General features: G+C 46.2%; 2 protein-coding genes across 3 annotated transcripts; one reads left to right on the forward strand and one right to left on the reverse strand.

Moving 5' to 3' along the window:
* Positions 1-313: 313 nt before the first annotated feature.
* Positions 314-11,501, reverse strand: SDF4 (stromal cell derived factor 4). Of its 2 annotated transcripts, none has more exons than XM_039727695.1 (7): positions 11,435-11,501; positions 9,197-9,570; positions 6,617-6,753; positions 6,152-6,265; positions 3,498-3,656; positions 2,670-2,845; positions 314-1,940 (listed from the first exon to the last, which is right to left on the reverse strand). In XM_039727695.1, exons 2-7 carry the CDS (start codon positions 9,502-9,504, stop codon positions 1,764-1,766), a joined length of 1,071 nt encoding a protein of 356 aa, XP_039583629.1. In that variant the 5' UTR covers positions 9,505-9,570; positions 11,435-11,501; the 3' UTR covers positions 314-1,763. The 2 variants fall into 2 exon arrangements, with proteins under 2 accessions (XP_039583629.1, XP_039583628.1); XM_039727694.1 differs by lacking the exon at positions 11,435-11,501 and adding an exon at positions 10,929-11,085.
* Positions 11,502-12,087: 586 nt separating this feature from the next.
* Positions 12,088-15,448, forward strand: B3GALT6 (beta-1,3-galactosyltransferase 6). The gene has a single exon (XM_039727791.1). The coding sequence runs from the start codon at positions 12,298-12,300 to the stop codon at positions 13,312-13,314; it is 1,017 nt and encodes a 338-aa protein (XP_039583725.1). The 5' UTR covers positions 12,088-12,297; the 3' UTR covers positions 13,315-15,448.
* The last annotated feature ends 6,721 nt before the right edge of the window (positions 15,449-22,169 follow it).

Below are 22,169 nucleotides of genomic sequence, written 5' to 3' on the forward strand. Positions count from 1 at the left end.
GATCTCAATTTTAGGTGTTCTAGCTGCTGGAATTGCAGCTTTACCTTCACTGACTCCAGAAAATACTGGAAATTACATATTCCATGCTCACGTTGTCCCAGAATTAAACTGGGATGGTTTTGGCAAAATCTCTTCATAGATAATTACAATTATCAGCTGATTTTACTGGAATTTTTGTGTTTAAACTCATTTTATCAGAGATTATCCATGGAATTGATTCCTCTTATCCCCCTCCCCAGCCCCGACAAACCTTAAAAGCAGCAGAATTTCCAAAGCATGGAGAGAAATATTTAATGGAAAACAAACAAAAAAATGGATATAAAACCTTTTATCCAAGGAATTTAATAAAAACATCAAATAAAGAGCAGGAAAAGGGAAAGAGGGACAGCAGTTCCTGTATTTACATTATATTAAGAATAAATTTAATCAAATAAAACATCTCAGATTTTCAGGAATTCTTTCCCAAAGAGGGGTTTTTCCCAGGAAAGATGGAAGCAGAGGGAAAAATCAATTTTATTTGGGAAAGAGCTCATCCAAAGCCTGGAATTTCCCCCAAATCATCATCAGCAGCTCATTAACAGCATTAATTAACACAGAGTTCATTAATTTTTGCAGTGAATATTAATTAAGCAGCCATCAAACTCCATGGGAATTCCCACTGCTCTGTCCAACAGCTTAAATTCCCAAAAAAACTTCCTAGTTTTTTGATTTTTGACTGAAATCTGATTTTTTTAAAAGCATACTCTCCAATTCCCAGTGCAGATGTCAACAAAACAATGTCATTTTATATTAATTTAATCTTAATTAATGTTACTTGATTTTTTAAAATTTAATTCCAGAAAGTTTTTCTGTAACATTTCAAATAAATTCTTCCCCACAGCTCCCTGAAAAAATTCCATTAAATTCCCAACAACTCTTCAAGAAGTTGAGAAAAACACTGGAATTGAGTGTGGATATTCCCAGGAGGACAAACATTCCTTGGAACCACCAAAATTCCTAAAATTCGACTTTTATTTGGGATCCCCTGCATCAGCAGCTGAGGGAAACAAATATTTAAGGAGTGTCCCAAATGGAATTGGGTGTGGAGGACAAACATTCCTTGGAATCACCATTCCCTTCCCAAAATCCAACCTTTATTTGGGATCCCCTGCATCAGCAGCTGTGAGGGCAATTCCCAGGAGATCAAACATTCCTTGGAATCACCAAAATTCCCAAAATTCGACTTTTATTTGGTATCCCCTGCATCAGCAGCTGTGAGGGCAACAAGGGAATAAATTTCAGGAATTTCCCAAATGGAATTGGGTGTGGAGGACCCAATTCCTTGGAGTCACCGTTCCCTTCCCAAAATCCAACCTTTATTTGGGATCCCCTGGATCAGCAGCTGAAGGAAACCAGGGAATAAATTTAAGGAATTTCCCAAATGGAATTGGGTGTGGAGGACCCAATTCCTTGGAGTCACCGTTCCCTTCCCAAAATCCAACCTTTATTTGGGATCCCCTGGATCAGCAGCTGAAGGAAACCAGGGAATATTCCAGGATCCTCCCCACCCAGAATTCCAGCTGGCTCCAAACCCACAAACCAAGGAGCAAAACTACCTGAATCCAGGAATTTTTTCCAGCAGGAAAAACCCCTCCGAGGAGCTGCAGCCCGCAGGGACGGACGGAAAATCGAGAATCCCGCCGCTCGCTGGACCCTTCTTCCCTGGGATTTCTTCTGGGGGGGTTGGGAGGAGAAGAGAAAGTTCTGGAAGAGGGGGAGGAAGCTCAGAACTCCTCGTGGACGTTGCGGGCGTAGTCCATGAGCTTGCTGCCGGTGAAGTACTCGCTGTACTTGAGGATCTCCTCCAGCTCCAGGTGGTGGTTCTGGTTCTCGTCGGCCACGGCGATCATCTGCCGCGCCTCGTTCAGCGCGTTGTGCTCGTTCATGGGATCCATGTATTCCTGGAAAATGTGGGAAAACCACCTGGGACCAGCCCTGGCTGGGCTCCCAGAATCCCCACCCCAGCCCAAAGTGGGGTGAAGGTCTTTAGGAAGGGTTTCATGGTGGTTTGTAGGCTGCTCCCAAAGAAATCGGGGATTTTTTGGGGTCATTCTGTGAAGTGTTTGTGGAATTTGGGCTCAAATTCCAGTTAAAAATTAAGGATTAGCAATTTGCAGAACCTAAATTCTATTATTTTTCCTGGTTTCTAGGCTGGTCCCAAAGAAATCTGGGATTTTTGGGGTCATTCCAAGGAACATTTCTGGAATTCGGGCTGCAGATTAAACTCAGGATCAAACTCCAATTAAAAATTAATTTTCAGAACACAAATTCTCTCATTTTTCCTGCTTCTTTGGCTGCTCCCACAGAAATCCGGGATTTTTTCGGCTCATTCCAAGGAGTATTTGTGGAATTTGGGCTGCAAATTAAACTCAGGATCAAATTCCAGTTAAAAATGAAAGATCAATTTTCAGGACCTAAACTCTCTCATTTTTCCTGCTTTCTTGACTGTTCCCACAGACTATTTCTAAATGAAACATGAAATTAACACAAAATTAAAATTCAATTAACACGAAATTAAAATTAAACTCAAATCTCCATTTTTTAAATTAAAAAAATGAGCTGTGAGTGAATTTGTGACGTTTCCAAAGCCGTGTTTTGGAATAATGGGCCGGAAAAGGCCGAGGATTCACCTCCAGCTCCTCCATGGTGACGATGCCGTCGTGGTTGGCGTCGATGACCTCCTGGAACTCCTTCCTCCTGTCCCTCACCCAGTCGTCGTCGATGTCCTGGGCCTGCTGGTTCTCCACCGTGCCCACGGGCAGGGAGATGAACTCGGACAGGGTCAGCTTCTTATCCCCGTCCTGGTCTGGGAGAAACACGCGGGTGATAACGGGCTCATTCATTCCCGTGAGAAAAACACAAGGATTTACAATATGTTCATTTAAATCCTGTAAAAATGGGAATTTCCTACTGATCTGTGCAAAAAATTAAAACGGATTTGCTTAAATCCCATTAAAATGGGAATTTCCCCCCGGTCTGTGCAAAAACCAAACCCATCCCAATACCCACATAAACATGGGAATCCATGGGACTCCACCAGACTATTCCATGCAAAACCTTCCCAAAATCCACATAAAAAACAGGAATGCATGGACAGAATTCCCGGGAATCCCAGCTTACCCAGATCGTGGATGATCTCCTGCACCATGAAGTGCAGCACGCCCCAAATACCCACATAAAAACGGGAATCCATGGACAGAATTCCCAGGAATCTATGGAACTCCACCAGACTGCTCCCTCCCAAAATCCACATAAAAATGGGAATCCATGGACAGAATTCCCGGGAATCCATGGAACTCCAGCAGACTGCTCCCTCCCAAAATCCACATAAAAATGGGAATGCATGGACAGAATTCCCAGCTTACCCAGATCACGGACGATCTCCTGCACCATGAAGTGCAGCACGCCCCAAATACCCACATAAAAACGGGAATGCATGGACAGAATTCCCAGCTTACCCAGATCACGGACGATCTCCTGCACCATGAAGTGCAGCATGCCGCGGCTGTGCTCGGGGTGCAGGAAGGACAGGAACTCCTGCTCGCTCAGCAGCAGGTCCGGGGGGGGATTGTCCGCCTGGTACCAGCGATCCTTCAGGTTGTCCAGCACTTCCTGCGCTGCAACGGCACCCGCAGGGCTGGGACTGCATCCCAAACCCTGCACCCGCAGGGCTGGGACTGCAGCTCATCCCAAACCCTGCACCCGCAGGGCTGGGACTGCATCCCAAACCCTGCACCCGCAGGGCTGGGACTGCATCCCAAACCCTGCACCCGCAGGGCTGGGGCTGCATCCCAAACCATGCACCCGCAGGGCTGGGACTGCAGCTCATCCCAAACCCTGCACCCGCAGGGCTGGGACTGCAGCTCATCCCAAACCCTGCACCCGCAGGGCTGGGACTGCAGCTCATCCCAAACCCTGCACCCGCAGGGCTGGGGCTGCATCCCAAACCCTGCACCCGCAGGGCTGGGGCTGCATCCCAAACCCTGCACCCGCAGGGCTGGGACTGCATCCCAAACCCTGCACCCGCAGGGCTGGGACTGCATCCCAAACCCTGCACCCGCAGGGCTGGGACTGCATCCCAAACCCTGCACCCGCAGGGCTGGGACTGCATCCCAAACCCTGCACCCGCAGGGCTGGGACTGCATCCCAAACCCTGCACCCGCAGGGCTGGGACTGCATCCCAAACCCTGCACCCGCAGGGCTGGGACTGCATCCCAAAGGCTGCACCCGCTGGGCCGGCAGTTCATCCCAAACCCTGCACCCGCAGGGCTGGGGCTGCATCCCAAACCCTGCACCCGCAGGGCTGGGACTGCAGCTCATCCCAAACCCTGCACCCGCAGGGCTGGGACTGCAGCTCATCCCAAACCCTGCACCCGCAGGGCTGGGGCTGCATCCCAAAGGCTGCACCCGCAGGGCTGGGACTGCATCCCAAACCCTGCACCCGCAGGGCTGGGACTGCAGCTCACCCCAAAGGCTGCACCTGCAGGGCTGGGATTAGATCCCAAACCCTGCACCCACACAGTTGGGATTGCAGTTTATCCCAAACCCTGCACCCACACAGTTGGGATTGCAGTTTATCCCAAAGGCTACAACTGCCTGGCTTTGGGACTGCAGCTCATCCCAAAGGCTGAGCCCACATGTTTGGGACTGCAGCTCATCTCAAAGGCTGAGCCCACATGTTTGGGATTGCAGCTCATCCCAATGGATAGAACTGCCCCCATCCGTTTTTGGGATTTGGCACAATTCATCCCAAAGGCTGGAACTGCCCTCATCCATCTTTGGGATTTGGCACAATCACATTTTAAAATTTCAGTTGGAACAACCAAGTTGTAGGAATTTCAGTTGTCCCAATCCAATGTTTTAGGATTTCAGTTGCCCTAATCCATTTTTTAGGATTTCAGTTGTCCCAATCCACTTTTAGGATTTCGACTGTCACAGTAAAAAAACCCAAAAATCACTTTTACAGTGTTTGGAGGAGAAGAAAAAACCCCTGAGGAAGTGGAGGATGAATAATTTGGTTTTCCTGCAGAAGATTTTGGGGCTCAGGTGCAGACGTGAGGCGCTGACTCAGCAGCTCTGGGGTTCCTGGAATCAGCCCCAGGTGATTTCCCTGCACATTCTCAGCTCCTTTTTTCTGCATTTCAGGCGTTTTTGCAGCACTGGAAAATGTCAGCGAAGCAATTTGGAAATGACTCATCCCTGCAGGGAAAGGGAAAGGTGCAGGGGGGATTTTACAGGAAACTGAAATGCTCTTTGAAGGGGAAAAACAGGAAAATTCCTCCTAAAAAATCCCATTTTCAGCGCAGATTCCGGTCGGGAGCAATGGGGGATTTGTGTCCTCTGAGTTCAATTTTTGGGGGGAGTTTTGAATAAATTCAAATTTATTTCAGAGGGAAAATGGGGAGATTGCAATTAAAAATTGCAATTTTCATGGCAGATTCTGGGCAGGAACAATGGGATTTGTGTCCTCTGACTTCAATTTTTTGGGGGAGTTTTGAATAAATTCAAATTTATTTCAGGGGGAAAATGGGGAGATTGCCACTAAAAGTTGCAATTTTCATGGCAGATTCCCCTTAAAAATTGCAATTTTCATGGCAAATTCTCCTTAAAAATTGCAATTTTCATGGCAGATTCTGGGCAGGAACAATGTGGGATTTGTGTTCTCTGTCTTCACTTTTTGGGGGGATTTTAGAAGAAATTTGAAAATTTTTTTAGCAGATTCCTCCTACAAATTGCAATTTTCATGGCAGATTCCCCTTAAAAATTGCAATTTTCATGGCAGATTCTGGGCAGGAACAATGTGGGATTTGTGTCTTTTGACTTAATTTTTGGGGGGATTTTAGAATAAATTTAAATATTTCTTTAAGGAAAAAAACAATAACATTCCTCTAAAAAATGTCATTTTCACACCAAATTTTAGGTGGAAAAAAAGCAGATTTTTTTTTTTTAATTAAGGAGGAAACCAGGAAGATTCCTCAAAAAAAAAAATCTAATTTTCACAGCACATTTTACATTAAAAACTGCAGAATTTTTGGTTTATTATTTAACATTTCCCTCCCATTTCTACTTTCAGCCCCAGGTTTTAAGACCAAAATCCCCATTCTGCACTTACTTTCTTCATCTATTTTCAGCTCCTCGTTGTTTTTGATTTTCTCTGCAATTTCCTTCTCATTGAAGCCTTTGCTTGCCAAGAATTTAATTTTGTATTCATCCCAAGAAACGTGACCTGCAATTGAGAACATTTCAACTTGAAATGATGAATTCTGGATTGAATTCTTCCAAAATCAGCAAATTTTAAAGTTTTTTAGTCCACCATCACAACCCCACACTGAATTTTAGGAATGACAACATAAAAGCTGCCAGCTGATTCATTTTTGGGGTTTTTCAGCCATAAAATTTTGTAAAAAATTTGATTTTTTTTTCATTTCTTTATGAAACAAAGAGCTGCCTGCAGCACATCCTTTCCTAAAAATCCAAATTTGAGATTCCCAGCCTAACTTTGATCACAAGAATAAATTCTAGGTGCTAGAAGTGACTTAAAAAGTGGTTTTTTTGAGGGGAAAAATGGTGATTTTACCATCCCCATCAGGATCCACAGCCCTGAAATGCATTTTGTTCTCCTCCACGGCCTCCTGGAAGTGCTCATCTGTTTTCTCCATGATCCAACGCTGCATCTCCTTGGCACTGATTTTTTTATCATTATTTATGTCCACCCTGGGGAGGAAAAACAAACAGGATTTCAGTCTGGAGGTCAGCAGGGAAAGATCTGCTCGGGTTTCAGTTTAAAAATTGTTTTATTCAACAAAAATTCACAGAAAAATGAATATTTTTGAGTCTCTGTGAAAAACAAGTGGCAGATCAGCCTTTAGTTCAGAATTAAATGTAAATAATTTAATTAATTTAATTAAACTTAGCAAGATTTAGGTTATTACTCATTGAATTTTTTTTTTTTACTGGAATTAAATTGTGGTTTTGAGGGAATTTTTCCTGATGGAACTTTGGGTCACTCCAAATTCAGGATTGGAAGCATTTTCTTCCAGACCTTGAATTCTCTCTCAATTTCTCTTTCCAAACCCTTTTTTTTTTCAAATTTAATTGAATTTTTAATTTTTTTACACATTTGAACATTGCACATCCATTTGTTCTCCATGAGTTTTCTGGAATTTCTTGGATTCAGAGCTGCAGAATTCAATTTTTCCTGATTAAAATTATCAGAAAAATCCAATCCAATCAATCCTCAAAATTAATTTAAAAATTACATTTCAAAACCAAAAATAAATCCAAATTTCTGCCACTTTGAAGGGATTTTTTAAGCATGAAATAAATATTCAAAATATCACTAAAAAAATCAGATTTTATTTTGTTACCCTTTCAAATTCTATTTAAAGCATCCCCAACCCACTCTCTGTAATTCAAAATGTCACTAAAAATCAGATTTTATTTTGTTACCCTTTCAAATTCTATTTAAAGCACCTGCAAACCACTTTTTTCAGAAGTCACAGAAAAACCAGAGCTCAAAAGCCCCACTTTGAGGCTGGCCTTTATCTGCTGGCATCACTTGAGTTGTTTTGATTGAAACTTGAATTATTCAAGATGTGATTTGCCTTGAAATGTCAACCAAATGTGAAAAAAGAGATAAACAGCCCCAAAAACTGCAGATTTAGGGAGTTTCAATATCACAGCTTCCACCAGGGAGAGCCTTCTCTCATTTATTTATTATTTCTTCAATAATTACTTGAATGAAATTCTATTGATTCAAGGCAACGTTGGCAGCAAATAAAGCTTTGGAAGTTTATCCCCCTTGTGGTATTAATTGGAGGTGTTTTCATTAAAAAATGCAAATAAAGCCAATTCTGCCACCTGCTGTCTGAAAGTGCTGAAACAAAGCCAAAAAAAAGGGAATTTTATTCAAGAAAATGCTTGAATGTCTTAAAATAAAACTTAGTATTTTTCCACCAAATCAAGAAATTAATTAATTTGTTTTAAAAGCCATTAATGGAAAATATTATCTATTTTCTAAAATTCCCAATTTTGAAATATTAAAACTCCAAATTTTGAACATATTAATTAAAATTCCCAATTCTGAAAACATTAAAATTCCCCATTTTAAAAAAGATTCATTCAAATTTCCAATCTGGAACTATTAAAATCCTTAATTTTGAAGATATTCATTTAAATTCCCGATTTTTAAACATTATTTATTTATATTGACTATATTTTTATATTTCATATTTTTATATTTATATTTTATATTTATATTTTTATACTTTATTATCTTTTTAGCATTCAGTAAGTATCCATATAATATAATATAATATAATATAATATAATATAATATAATATAATATAATATAATATAATATAATATAATATAATATAATATAATATAATATCATGCAGTCAACTGCATTCCTGCTTTGGTTGGGGCATCCCTGCAAATGCAATCCTGACTCCCTGTGGAACCCAGGGCAGGAATATTGCAGGAATATCTCAGGAATATTGCAGGAATATTTCAGGAATATCTCAGGAATATTTCAGGAATATCTCAGGGATATCTCAGGGATATCTCAGGGATATCTCAGGGATATCTCAGGAATATCTCAGGAATATCTCAGGAATATTTCTCTGCCTGCTCTGGGGTCTCCTGACCCCGACCCTCATTCCTGGAGAAAGTTCCCTAAATTCAAGACAGACAGACCCCACAAAAGTGGAAATGGATCACAGAGTGGTGTAGGTGTGTCACTGCTGAGACATTTAGGGTCTGGGATTTGGAGTGTGTGGGGATGGAGGGCACAGGCTGTGGGCCTGGGTTTCTTCTTCCTTCTTCTTCCTTCTTCTTCCTTCTTCTTCCTCCTTCTTCCTCCTTCTTCTTCCTTCTTCTTCCTGGGTTTGGGTGGCATTTTGTAATTGGGCAGAAAAGTTGCATTGCAGCTCTGTGGGATCAGTTATTGGGTTAAAGGGAAAAGTGCCAAAGTTTAGTCCTCAAAGACCTTGTAACAAGAGATTTTTGGCCATTTTGTGCCTTCTAACGAAAAGCTGCAGAACTCACAGCAGTGAGACTGTTTAGTGATAAGAAATAATAAAAACCCGAGCCCAAACATGAACCATCACCTCCAGCACCTTAACCCAGACCCAGACAACCCAACAATGGACCCACTTGGAGAAGATGGCCACGAGCTTCCTCCTGTTGCGGCGGGGCTGCGAGTCCTCCTCGAAGCCGTCGCGCTCCTTGCCCAGGAACACCTCCTGGTGGAACTCCTTGTTCAGGTGCCCGTCCAGCTCCAGCTTGACCCCGTTCAGGTGGTCGGGGGGCAGGATCTCGTTGTCCTCCCTGCCCTCCCCTGCCCTCTCCTTCAGCACCGAGTGGTTGGCAGGCCTGGCGTACACGTCCATCAGGAGGAAGATGAAGAGCAGGGAGAGGTACAGGGAGCCCAAGCTGCACAGGAAAGCTTGTCTTGACATCATTTTGGGGTTTTTTAATGGGTTTTGTCCTTTTTTATTATTTATCGGCTGTTGAAATCACTGTGGGATCTAAAAGGTAAAAAGATAAAAGAACAATTCGACTCTGATGCAAAAGGTCACTGTGGGTTAAAGGATCTAAAAGGAAAAGAAGAGGAAAAACAAACTAAACTTCAAAGCAAGAGGTCATTAATGAACATATAAAAATTAAAATAACCTACACAAAGTATTCATAACTTGCTTATTTACATATAATTATATGTGCTTAACTTATTTATATACACATAAATAGATGTACATAAATGTTTTATATATAGATAGATATAGGTACACAACTTATTTATATACATATAGGTAAATAACTTATTAATATATATATATGTATATATATACATGTTTATATGTGTACTTTAATATATATGTGTATATATATACAAGTGTGTATATATACACTTGCATACATACACACAAGAATAAATTTAGAGAAAGCTACATAAAAATAGAGAAAATTGTAATGCCAGACATTAAAAAAGCATATTAAATAATAAATATATGGCATTAATAGGGGCAGATCCAAGAGAAAGTGGAGCTGGAAACACCCAGGGAACAGCGGCAGGGAGGAGCTGTCACAGAGCCACAAAATCCGAGTGTCCTGCCCTGGAAGTGACACACAGGGGCCATCCCTCCCAATTCCAGGGAAAAACAATCCCAAATCCTGTCACAGAGCCACAAAATCCGAGTGTCCTGCCCTGGAAGTGACACACAGGGGCCATCCCTCCCAATTCCAGGGAAAAAATAATCCGAAATCTATCAGAGAGAGCGCCAAGGAACCCAATCCCCTCAGAGCCCTCAGAGTCCCCAGAACCCCTCAGAATCCCTCGGAACCCTCAGAACTTTCAAAAACCCCCAAACCCCTCAAAGCACTCAGGGCCCTCAGAGCTCCCAGAACCCCTCAGAGGCCTCAAAACCTCTTAGAGCCCTCACAGAGCCCCCCAAAGCCCTCAGAGCACTCAGGGCCCTCAGAACCCCTCAGAGCTCCCAGAACGCCTCAGTGGCCTCAAAACCTCTCAAAGCCCTCAGAACCCCTCACAGCATTCAGGGCCCTCAGAACCCTCAAAATCCTCCAAAGCCCTCAGAGCACTCAGGGCCCTCAGAACCCCTCAGAGTCCCTCAGAGCACTCGGGGCCCTCAGAGCTCCCAAAACCTCTCAGAGGCCTCAAAACCTCTTAGAGCCCTCAGAAACCCCTCAGAGACCCCAGAACCCCTCACAGCATTCAGGGCCCTCAGAACCCTCAAAATCCTCCAAAGCCCTCAGAGCACTCAGGGCCCTCAGAACCCCTCAGAGTCCCTCAGAGCACTCGGGGCCCTCAGAACCCCTCGGAGCCCTCCACGATCCCCGCGGGGCTGCGGGAGGAGCCGCCCGCACTCACCGGGAGCCGCCCGGCAGGGAGCGGACACTGCCCCGAGCGCCGTGACGGCCGCGGGGAGGCTGAGCCGGGCCCGGCCGCCGCTGAGAGCCCCTGACGGCCCTCAGGGAGCCCGGCGCTGCCAGCGGAGGGAGGCGGGAGGAGGCGGATGTTCTGTCACTGCGCCGCGCCGCGGGAAGGCGCGGCTGCCATCTTAGCTGAGGGCACCGCCATTTCCGGCAGACAGGGGCAAAGAGGAGTTTTCCTGGCGGTCCCGTCATTGTCTCCGTTGTTAACATGTTGATGTCCTGCTTCCTGGCTCTGTGTGTGTGGCTGTTTTCATTGAGCTAGGGAATGGTTTGGGTTGGAAGCGGCCTTAAATAACATCTAATGCAAATCCCTTGCCCGAGGCCAGACTGGACACTGAGGCTTGGAGCAGCCTGGGGTAGTGGAAGGTGACCCTGCCCATGGCACCCCTCGGAGCCCTCCACGATCCCCGCGGGGCTGCGGGAGGAGCCGCCCGCACTCACCGGGAGCCGCCCGGCAGGGAGCGGACACTGCCCCGAGCGCCGTGACGGCCGCGGGGAGGCTGAGCCGGGCCCGGCCGCCGCTGAGAGCCCCTGACGGCCCTCAGGGAGCCCGGCGCTGCCAGCGGAGGGAGGCGGGAGGAGGCGGATGTTCTGTCACTGCGCCGCGCCGCGGGAAGGCGCGGCTGCCATCTTAGCTGAGGGCACCGCCATTTCCGGCAGACAGGGGCAAAGAGGAGTTTTCCTGGCGGTCCCGTCATTGTCTCCGTTGTTAACATGTTGATGTCCTGCTTCCTGGCTCTGTGTGTGTGGCTGTTTTCATTGAGCTAGGGAATGGTTTGGGTTGGAAGCGGCCTTAAATAACATCTAATGCAAATCCCTTGCCCGAGGCCAGACTGGACACTGAGGCTTGGAGCAGCCTGGGGGAGTGGAAGGTGACCCTGCCCATGGCGGGGGATGGCACTGAATGGGCTTTGAGCGCATCCAATCTTTTTACCATTCCATGATTCCATGAACACGGCACGGCCAAGGCGCAGCGCCCAAACCCAAGATGGCTCCTGCTCGCACTCACATGCCCTGCTCAAAGATGGCAGCGGCCGCGTCAGGCGCTGCGGCCTCCGCCTCTCCTCCCGCCCCTTCCCCCGGTGCGAGAACCGCCGGAGCCGCGGCCAGAGCAGGGACGGAACCGCCGCTTCCCCGCGGAGAAGGCAGAAAGCTCGGGGAGAGCCATGAAACCACCGCAGCGCGGCGGCGGCGCGCGGTGAGCGCTCCCGCAGAAGCTTTTCCCCTTCTGGTGGCCGTGCCGCCGTTCCCGCCTAAACGCGGCGGGCGTGGCGGCGGCGCCGGCCGTGAGGGGCCCCGCGGCCATGAAGGCACTGCGGCGGCTGAGCCGGCACCGCACCGCGCTGGGGCTCGGCGGGCTCTCGCTCTGCGCCGCCGTCCTGCTCTACCTCGCCAAGTGCACCTCCGAGGGGCTGCGCCCGCTGCCCGCGCCCCCCGCGCTCCCGCACAGCCAGCCCGGCCGCGGGGCCCACGCCGCGCCGCCGGCCGGCCCTGAGGGCAGCGCCTTCGTGGCCGTGGTGGTGATGAGCGGCCCCAAGTACAGCGAGCGGCGCAGCATCATCCGCAGCACCTGGATGGCGGCGGCGCGGCAGGCGCCTCACGGCCACGTCTGGAGCCGCTTCGTGGTGGGCACGGCGGGGCTGAGCGCCGAGGAGCTGCGGAGCCTGGAGCTGGAGCAGAGCCGCCACCGCGACCTGCTGCTGCTGCCGGAGCTGCGCGACTCCTACGAGAACCTCACGGCCAAGGTGCTGGCCACCTACGTGTGGCTGGATGCGCACCTGGACTTCCAGTTCGCCCTCAAGGCGGACGACGACACCTTCGTGCGCTTGGACGTGCTGGTGGAGGAGCTGAGGGCCAAGGAGCCGCGGCGCCTCTACTGGGGCTTCTTCTCGGGCCGCGGGCGGGTGAAATCCGGCGGCAAGTGGAAGGAGAGCGCCTGGCTGCTGTGTGATTATTACCTGCCCTACGCGCTGGGAGGCGGCTACGTGATCTCGGCCGACCTGGTGCGCTACCTGCGCCTCAGCAGCGACTACCTGAACCTGTGGCAGAGCGAGGACGTGTCCCTGGGCGTGTGGCTGGCGCCCATCGACGTGAAGAGGGTGCACGACCCCCGCTTCGACACCGAGTACAAATCGCGCGGCTGCAGCAACAAATACATCGTGACCCACAAGCAGAGCATCGAGGACATGCTGGAGAAGCACCAGACGCTGGCCAAGGAAGGCAGGCTCTGTAAGGAGGAGGTGAAGCTCAGGCTTTCCTACATGTACGACTGGGGAGTGCCGCCCTCGCAGTGCTGCCAGAGGAAGGATGGCATCCCCTGAAAGCCTCGGCAGCAAGGCTCGGGGTGTGGACTCTGCTCGCTGTTACACGGGGAGAATGCCATGAAAATGGAGTTCTTGCCTCAGTTTCTCCCTCAGAACTTTGGGCCAAAAGGCTTTGGGGTGCTGGCGTGGCTGGATTTAGGGAAGAGCAGAATCCTGCAATCTCTGACTCCATATCCAACGACAGACTTCCCAAATGCCAGCCTGGTGCTGTGGGTCCATAATCCCAGCAGAACTGAGAGGGAAGAGCTGCTAAAATTAAATTTTTGCCTCAGTTTCTCCCTCAGAACATTGGGAACAAGCTGTTCCCCTCAGGCGCCGATCCCAAAGGCTTTGGGATGCGGGCCTGGCTGGATTTAGGGAAGAGCAGTTAATTGGAGTCAGGGGTTAATTACTCTTAAAAAGATTTTGCACGACTCGTTCTGTCACTCCCTGAGAGCTGCTGACGTGGCATGGTTAGAGATGCTTAAAAAATCAAATCAAACAGGTGCCAGCAGGCACAGCCAAGGGTCAGATGCCAGCGTTGAAGGCAAATAAAAGGTGGCAAAACACAAAAAGCAGAGAAAATCGGGGGCAGAGAACTGGAATGAAAAGCTGGAACAGATTCTGAGGTTGATTTGCTAAAGGTCATGCTAAGTTTTGATGCTGATAAGACTCAAATGAGGCTGCTGTTTATTGCCTGGCAAGGAAATGCCAGCTTGGCACGGAGGGAAGAGCCCAAACTGGGACCAGAAGATTCCAGAGGGCAGGAAAAGGGATCAGCTTTTCCTGGGAGAGCATTCTGGCAGAGAATGGAATCATTCAATCTATTCATTTATCTTTTTTTTTCTCTCTGAAAGGCAATGGACATAAATCACCTGGCACCCCCAAAGGGAGGTGGCTGAGTTTTGGCAGAAATTCAATTTATTCTTATTTTGGGAGAAGAGTTTTTGGCTTTTCAGAGCCTCCAGGTGTTGTTTTGAGCTCATTTCCCTCCAACACTCACTCAAGAACTCCCTGGCTGCACCACGACTTCAAATTTACATTTATTTTTAATACAAATGAGCAAGAATTGACCAGTGAGAGTTCAAAAACCATTTGCCCAGAGGTGGGGATTTAAGGTGTAAAAGTGAAATTTGTGTAGTCAAGAGAAAAATGTTCCCCCCACCCTAAAAATTCAACTTGGAGAACACACTAAAAATCACATTTAGGTGCTCAAAGCTGAGGGAATTCCCTCCTCCTCTCCAAAAATCCCTTGCAGAGGAACTAAAATGGAATTAATTACCAGTGACTCGTCCAAAATTTGGGTTTTTCCCTCAGTGCTGCCTGCACCAACACAATCAGAGCTCACACAGGACTCAGCCGTGGTTTCTGTACCTCCAAACCTGGAATTCCAACCTTTTCCAGTGGCAGCTGCTCCCGAATTTCAGAATTTCCCAGTCCCCTGTGCCAGCTGCAGCTCTGGTTTTTACTTTGGAAATGTCAAATTCCGTTTTTTAAACGTCTTTTTGTGAGGTTTTTTTGGTGTTTGTTGCACTCTGCACTTTCATTCCCATTGCGTTCCCTCCTTCCCAACTCTGGCTGGAAGAAACAAATGGCACAGAAAAATTGAAAAATAAAAAAAGTGCCGATTTCTCTTTCTTTTTGCTTAGCAAAATTAGGAATTTTAGGAATTAGGAATACCAAAGGGATCAGTTGCATTGTAATTTTATTATTTTGTTATTCTTGGTTTAATTCATTCATTACTGAAGATCAAAAATCTTCAGAAGATATTTTTATTTTGAAAACTTCAAATTTTTGCCCTAAAACAAAACTAAAATCCTGCAAAAACTCGATTATTTTAGCATGTTCAACTCAATTATTATAATTATTATTCTAATAATTATAATTATTATTATAATGCATGCGTGGGGATTACCAGGGAGTATTTTTTCCCCAAATATCCTATTCCAAAGCAGGAATTTTCCAAGATGTCAGCAAATCCCAGTTTTTTAAACATCCATTTGCCATCTGAGGTTCATCAGTGTTGTCTGTATCGTGATGAATTACCTGTAATGTGAATATTTATTTATAATTATATTTATTTCTAATTCTTACCAGTGTATTCTCTTTATTTCCTCAGAAAAAATAAAAATAAATCCATTTATTCCCAGAATAAAATCCATTTCCCCATTATTTTATCCACCTTTACTCTTTTTTCCCAGAAAAAATTACAAATAAATCCATTTATTCCCAGAATAAAATCCATTTTCCCATTATTTTATCCACCTTTACCCTTTCTTCCCAGGAAAATTCCAAATAAATCCATTTATTCCCAGTATAACATCAATTTCCCCATTATTTTATCCACCTTTACTCTTTTTTCCCAGAAAAATTACAAATAAATCCATTTATTCCCATAAAACATAAATTTTCCTATTATTTTACCCATCTGACCCTTTCTTCCCTGGAAAATTCCAAATAAATCCATTTATTCCCAGAATAACATCAATTTCCCCATTATTTTATCCACTTTTACCCTTTTATCTCAGAAAAATTCCAAATAAATCCATTTATTCCCAGAATAACATCCATTTTCCCATTATTTTATCCATTTTCCCCTAGAAAATTCCACCTGGGAAGCAAAATCAAGTGAGGATGAGGCCAAATTATTTTATAAAAAAAAAATTTTCCCCCTTGATTTTCTTGGAATCTTTAATCCCCAACATTCCAATATTTTTTACATCACCTTTCCCCCAAATCCAAACATTCCACCCTCAAACAAAGGTCTCAAACTTCCCTCAAAAATGAAAATAATCCGATTTTTTTCCCATAAATAATTCGGGATAACCGTTGCAGCAAAGGGATCCTTTGGAATTTATTCCCGGATTTTGCTGCCTGTCCCAGGCAGTCGCTAGATGTCACTCCAAGCCTTTGGAATGTGAATTCCTTAAAAAAAAAAAAGGGAATTTAACTGTCCACACCCAGATGTTTGTGACTAAAGTCGGGCGGCGTTCTCTGATTTTAAGATAAAATAATTGGGGGAAAAGGGAAAGGGGTTTTCCAATTAAAAAATGGAATTATTGAGGATGGAGCCACCGTGTTTTTCCATGGAATCCATGGAAAATTGATGTGGAAACCTTTGAAAAAGCCCCTAAAATACAGGAAAAAATTAATAAAATTACTAAAATTTAATTAAAATAATTAAAAACCATTCCTGGATTTTTTTATGGAGCAACTCAAGCCAAAATCCCAGTCCCTGTGTCCCCTTTTAATCTGGAATTTTTGGGGTTTCCTCAGCTGAAAATCCCACGGATTTGAGTTGGGAAATTTCATTTTCCGAAGGAATTTCCAAAGGATTTTAATTCCCAAACCTGTCCATGTGGGACCCCTGCTCCAGTTTTTTTTTTTTTTTGATTATTAAAAACTGTAGGATTTACAAATTCTTATTAAAATTTATTTAAAATTACACTCCAGCAGTCCCAGGGGATTTTTTTCTGGGATTGGGAACTAATTCCTCTTTATTTTCAACAAGAATATTCACCTGGATTGGATGCTGGAATTTAGGGGAAAATTCGAATTTTGTTATATTTGAGGAACTTCTCATGGAAAGCATGGAAAAATGTAGAAAAATGTGGAAAAATCTGGGCACTGCTCCAAATTTTGAGGAAAACAGAAATCCATGATCCCACAGGTCCAGAGAGCTCTGGGGTGCCAAGGCCACCACAGAGATGGACCCCAAAAAGTTGGGAATGAGGCTGAAGAACCTCTAATCATGGAAAAAAATAGAAAAAAAATGAGGAAAAGTTCAGACACTGCTCCAAATTTTGAGGAAAACAGAAATCCACGCTCCCAAAGAGCCCTGGGGTGCCCAGCAATGTCCAGGATGTTGGGCAGGAGCAGCTCGTGGTGGAAAACCCCAGTTCCCACTCTCTGGTGGTCCCGTCACTCCCTGCTCCCCTGACAGCCACAATCCCAGGAATGCGATGACAAATCCCTGTTTATTTTCCACTCTCCAGCTCTGGCCAAGCGGAGCAGCTCCCACAAAGCACAAGATCCACGGGGAACAAAAAAAAAGGCTGGAAAAGGAATAATTCCTGATTTTGGAACTGAAGGAAGACGCCGTCGTTGCCGCCGGTTGATCGATGGATTTGGGGTGGTGCCAGAGGGTTTGGAATCATCCCAGCACAAACCACTGGAAAAAACATTTATCCAGAGCTGCTGCTGCCCGGGACAATTCCAAATATTTACTTTAGGTGTTGATTTTAGGGAAGGACTCGAGCCAGGATCACGGATCTGGATGTGCCAAAATCCCGAGGCTTGAGGTGCTAGGAGCTGGAATTTGGGGCCAATCCTTCTGATTTTATCTTGGGTAATTATTTCTCCTTCTTTCCATGCCCTGAAACCACAAAAATGAGTGTGCTGCTCACCCTTGGGAATGTGCTGGGCTGGACCCGGCTTTGCTAAACTCAAATCCCAGACTGGGATTAATTTTGGAGGTTTTTTTGCAGTTTTCTGGGTGGTTTTTTTTCCTGCTGGGATTTGCAGCTCCAGAGCTCTGCAGATCCCACTGTCCCTTCCCAAATCCTGCTGCGAAAAACATCGGGAGAATCCTCAGGATTTTCCCAATTTGAGGTGCTGTGCACAACAACTTGGAAAAAATTTAATTGTTCCGCTTTTCTTTATCATTGCCTTTAATTCCGTAGGGATTCCTGGCTAGGAGGAAGTTCTGGGGTTTTTGTGGGGTGGGGGTCACTCAGCTGCTCCCTGGAATCTTGGAATTAAGGCTGGAAAAACCTTCCAAGATGCAAATACAGCCCCCAAGTGCCACATCCAGGGGTTTTTGGGATGGTGATCCACAGGATTTTGGGATGGTGATCCACAGGATTTTGGGATGGTGATCCACAGGATTTTGGGGTGGTGATCCACAGGTTTTTGGGATGGTGATCCACAGGATTTTGGGACACTTTCAGGGATGGGGACTCCACCACTTCCCTGGGCAGCCCATTCCAGTGGTTGGGCACCTTTTCAGGGAGAAAATATTCCCAAAAATCCAACCTAATCTTGGCCTGGTGCTGTGGATCCATAATTCCAAAGGAACTGAGTGTGAAAAGATGCTAAAATGGAATTTTGGCCCCAGTTTCTCCCTCAGATTCCCCTCAGGCACCGATCCCAAAGGCTTTGGGATGCAGGCCTGCCTGGATTTAGGGAATTGCAGTTAACTGGAGTCAGCATTTCTGGAATTTTCCACTCCATACCCAAACACAAAATTCCTAAATCCTGGCCTGGTGCTGTAAATCAAGGGAATTGAGCGGGAAGAGATGATAAAAAGGAATTTTTGCCTCAGTTTCTCCCTCAGAACATTGGGCCCAAGGCTTCGGCATGGAGGCCTGGCTGGATTTCGGGAATTCTGCCTGATGGAGCCTGGCTGGATTTCGGGAATTCTGCTTATCTCCCACTTTATAAAATTCCACCGTGGCTCCTGAAAAGCTCCACGGGCCGTGGCTGGGAGGTTTCTGAGGACAGGGAGTGGGATAAGAAAACAATAAGTGGGATCCGATTTCTGCGGAGCCGCGGGAGGAGATAATTGGAGTCTCCAAGAGCTGCTGATAAGATCAGCCTCGGTTGCTATTTTCAGGCTCAGACAGCAGGGCTGGAGACACCGAAATAAATCCTAAAACCTGAGCTGCAGGCGCCCAAAGAGCTCTGTCTCCAAGGAAATCCATAAATATTGCAAGGTGTGGGATAGCCAGGCCTGGCCTGGTTTTCCTTGGGGCACCTCAGGGGAAGGACTGAGGGGAAAAGGAGGAATTAAGGGGGGAGATTACTTTTTTAATTCCAAGAGGGAATTCCCTCCTTTTAAAATTCCCTCTTTGAATTAAAAAAGCTGCAGTTCCTGCTGGGATAGAGGCAGGGAATAACCAGAGCAAAGGGAAGGAGGCTGGAAAAGGAATTCCTGAGTGGAGTCAGCATCTCCTGACCCTGATGGGACCTCAGGCATCACCTGGGTGAAGAGAAAATAAACCTGGATTAGAAAAATTGGAAAGGGATTGATTCCAAACTCAGGATATTCCCTAATTCCATGATCCTGGGTGTCCCAGTGTCCCCATTCCTTGAACTATCCCTGGTTTCCCTGGTGGGGAGCACTCAGCCCCTTCCCTGTTTTGGACAATGCTTCCAGGTGGGATTTTGGGGCATCACAGGTGGGATTTTGGGGTGTTCTGGGCTGGGATAAGGGCTGAACTCTGATCCCGTGGATCCTCCCAGCTCAGGATATTCCCTAATTCCCTAATTCCATGATTCTGGGTGTCCCAGTGTCCCCATTCCTTGAACGTTCCCTGATTTCCTGCAGGACCAGGATGGGAACTGATGACCCCATGGATCCTCCCAGCCCAGGATATTCCCCACGGGGATGGAAATCCCAGAAAATGCCCCCATTCCTTGAACGTTCCCTGCTTTCCTGCAGGACCAGGATGGGAACTGATGATCCCATGGATCCTCCCAGCCCAGGATATTCCCCACGGGGATGGAAATCCCAGAAAATGCCCCCATTCCTTGAACGTTCCCTGCTTTCCCGCAATCACGGGGTGATGCCCGGTGCCCCGCAGCCCTTCCCGCAATCACGGAGTGTTTATCCCAGCACTTCCCCGTCCCCGGGAGCTTTTCCATGCTTTCCCATGCCTTTGCAGACATCAAAGAGCTCCTTTCCCTTGGCTTTTGTCCGTGAAATGGGCTGGAACAGCGGCTGGTAAACAACTGCATCAGCAGCCCTGAGGGTGATTTAAAAGCCAGGAATTTTTGGGGTTTTTTTTCCCCCCCCTTTCCTTTTTTAACACTTTAAATCCAATATTTTTCCACAGCTTTGCTCGTTCCCCTCTCTGGTTTTGCAGAGCAGGGAAGGGAAGGTGAGGAAAATACAAAATTCAGGATAGAAATTGGGATGAAATGATCCTTAAGGGATTCTTGGGATCACCCTGCAGTGTTGGGAATTCACATCCTGCCCTGGTTGTGAATGGGGTTAAATGGAAATAGAAGGAATTTTTTCCCTATTTTTTCCTTTTTCTGGGCAAATCCAGAACAATCCAATGCACAAGGAGAATTTTATTGGGGAACAACAGCAGCCAGGTGGTTCATGGCTGGATTTGGGGATCCTAAAGGGCTTTTCCAACCTTTGACTCCCAAATTTGGCACCCTCAAGAGCACAGCCAGGAACCCACCTGGATTCCAGGTAGAACTGGGCAGAATTTTAACATTCCTGTGCTTCTCCTTGGACATTTTGGGACTCAAAACTACCTGTCAGAGCTTTTTTCCTCTCATTCCCACAAAGAAGTGGGAATTCAGAGGGAAAATCCTGTGTTTGGGGGCCTGGGCAGGATATAGAATATGAATTAATTCATTCTTTGTAATTCTTAATATATATATATATAAGCAATATAATATAATATAATATAATATAATATAATATAATATAATATAATATAATATAATATAATATAATATAATATAATATAATATAATATAATATAATATAATATAATATAATATAATATAATATAATATAATATAATATAATATAATATAATATAATATAACATAACAGGATATAGAATATGAATTAATTCATTCTTTGTAATTCTTAATATATATATATATAAGCAATATAATATAATATAATATAATATAATATAATAATATATAAGCTATATAATATAATAATAATATATATAAGCTATATAATATAGTAATTCTTTATATTAATATGAATAATTTTGCTGGACAAATTTCTCCAGACCCAGCCTCTTCTCCTTTGCTTTCTGCAGGCCAGAGTCCCAAAATCCCATTTTTCCATGGCTCTGAGATGGGGGATTCCGGCTGGGAAGTGGAATTTACCCCACATTTATCCACACCATCCCTAAAACCATCTCTGCAGCATCCTCCTCCCTCCCTCCCTCCTCCGGGGGTGATGAGCACTCGGGGAATGTTGGAGAGGGACCAGCTAATTGTCGCTAATTGCGAACCGCACTAATTGGGATATTTGGGATATTTAATCCCCGCTGCTGGAACCGTCCCGGGCTGCTCCATCAAAGGCGCCAGTGTCACAGGCACAGAGGAGCGTTTGATGGCAGGGGCTGCTGCGGGGCTGGCTCCAGCCTGGCTGGGGAGAGCGGCTATTAGGGAATTAACTGCAGCGGGACGGGACGGGACGGGACGGGACGGGACGGGACGGGACGGGACGGCAGCCGGGGGCTCCGCGCTCCCGGGAGCGGGGACCGGGCTGGGCTGGCCCTGGACCCCCGTGGGGACGGGATCCCCGGGGTTCTGGGCATGGAGACTTCCCGGAATGGAGGGGGGCTCGCAGGCACTGGGGAGAGGGGCTGGGCTGGCCCTGGACCCCCGTGGGGACGGGATCCCCGGGGTTCTGGGCATGGAGACTTCTGGGACCCACTGGGGAATGGGGCTGGGATCCATTGGGAAAAGGGGCTGGGATCCATTGGGAAATGGGGATGGGATCCCCGGGGTTCCGGGCATGGGGACTTCTGGGACCCACTGGGGAATGGGGCTGGGATCCACCAGGAAAGGGGCTGGGATCCGTTGGGAAAAGGGGCTGTGATTTATTGGGAAATGGGGATGGGATCACCGGGGTTCTGGGCATGGAGACTTCCTGGAATGGAGGGGAGCTCGCTGGCACTGGGGAGAGGGGCTGGGATCTATTGGGAAATAGAGCTGGGATCTGTTAGGGAAAGGGGCTGGGATCCGTTTTGGAAAGGGGCTGGGATCCATTGGGAAATTGGGATGGGATCCGTTGGGAAAAGGCTCCGTGATCCATTAGGAGAAAGCTCCATGATCCATTGGGAAAAGGCTCCACAATTGATTAGGAAAAGGCTCCATGATCCATT

The sequence above is a fragment of the Passer montanus genome, unplaced genomic scaffold (assembly GCF_014805655.1).
Source record: "Passer montanus isolate IOZ18808 unplaced genomic scaffold, ASM1480565v1 scaffold62, whole genome shotgun sequence".
NCBI classification, from domain to species: Eukaryota; Metazoa; Chordata; class Aves; order Passeriformes; family Passeridae; genus Passer; species Passer montanus.

Bases quoted from the DNA above. Each gene is read 5' to 3' on its own strand.
- SDF4 (XM_039727695.1), bottom strand. From the start codon at position 9,504: ATGATGTCAAGACAAGCTTTCCTGTGCAGCTTGGGCTCCCTGTACCTC. The intron at 2,846-3,497 runs GTAAGCTGGGAA...TGTTTCTCCCAG, and splicing joins GGAGATCGTCCGTGATCTGG to ACCAGGACGGGGATAAGAAG. The intron at 1,941-2,669 runs GTGAATCCTCGG...CACATTTTCCAG, and splicing joins TCACCATGGAGGAGCTGGAG to GAATACATGGATCCCATGAA.
- B3GALT6 (XM_039727791.1), top strand. From the start codon at position 12,298: ATGAAGGCACTGCGGCGGCTGAGCCGGCACCGCACCGCGCTGGGGCTC.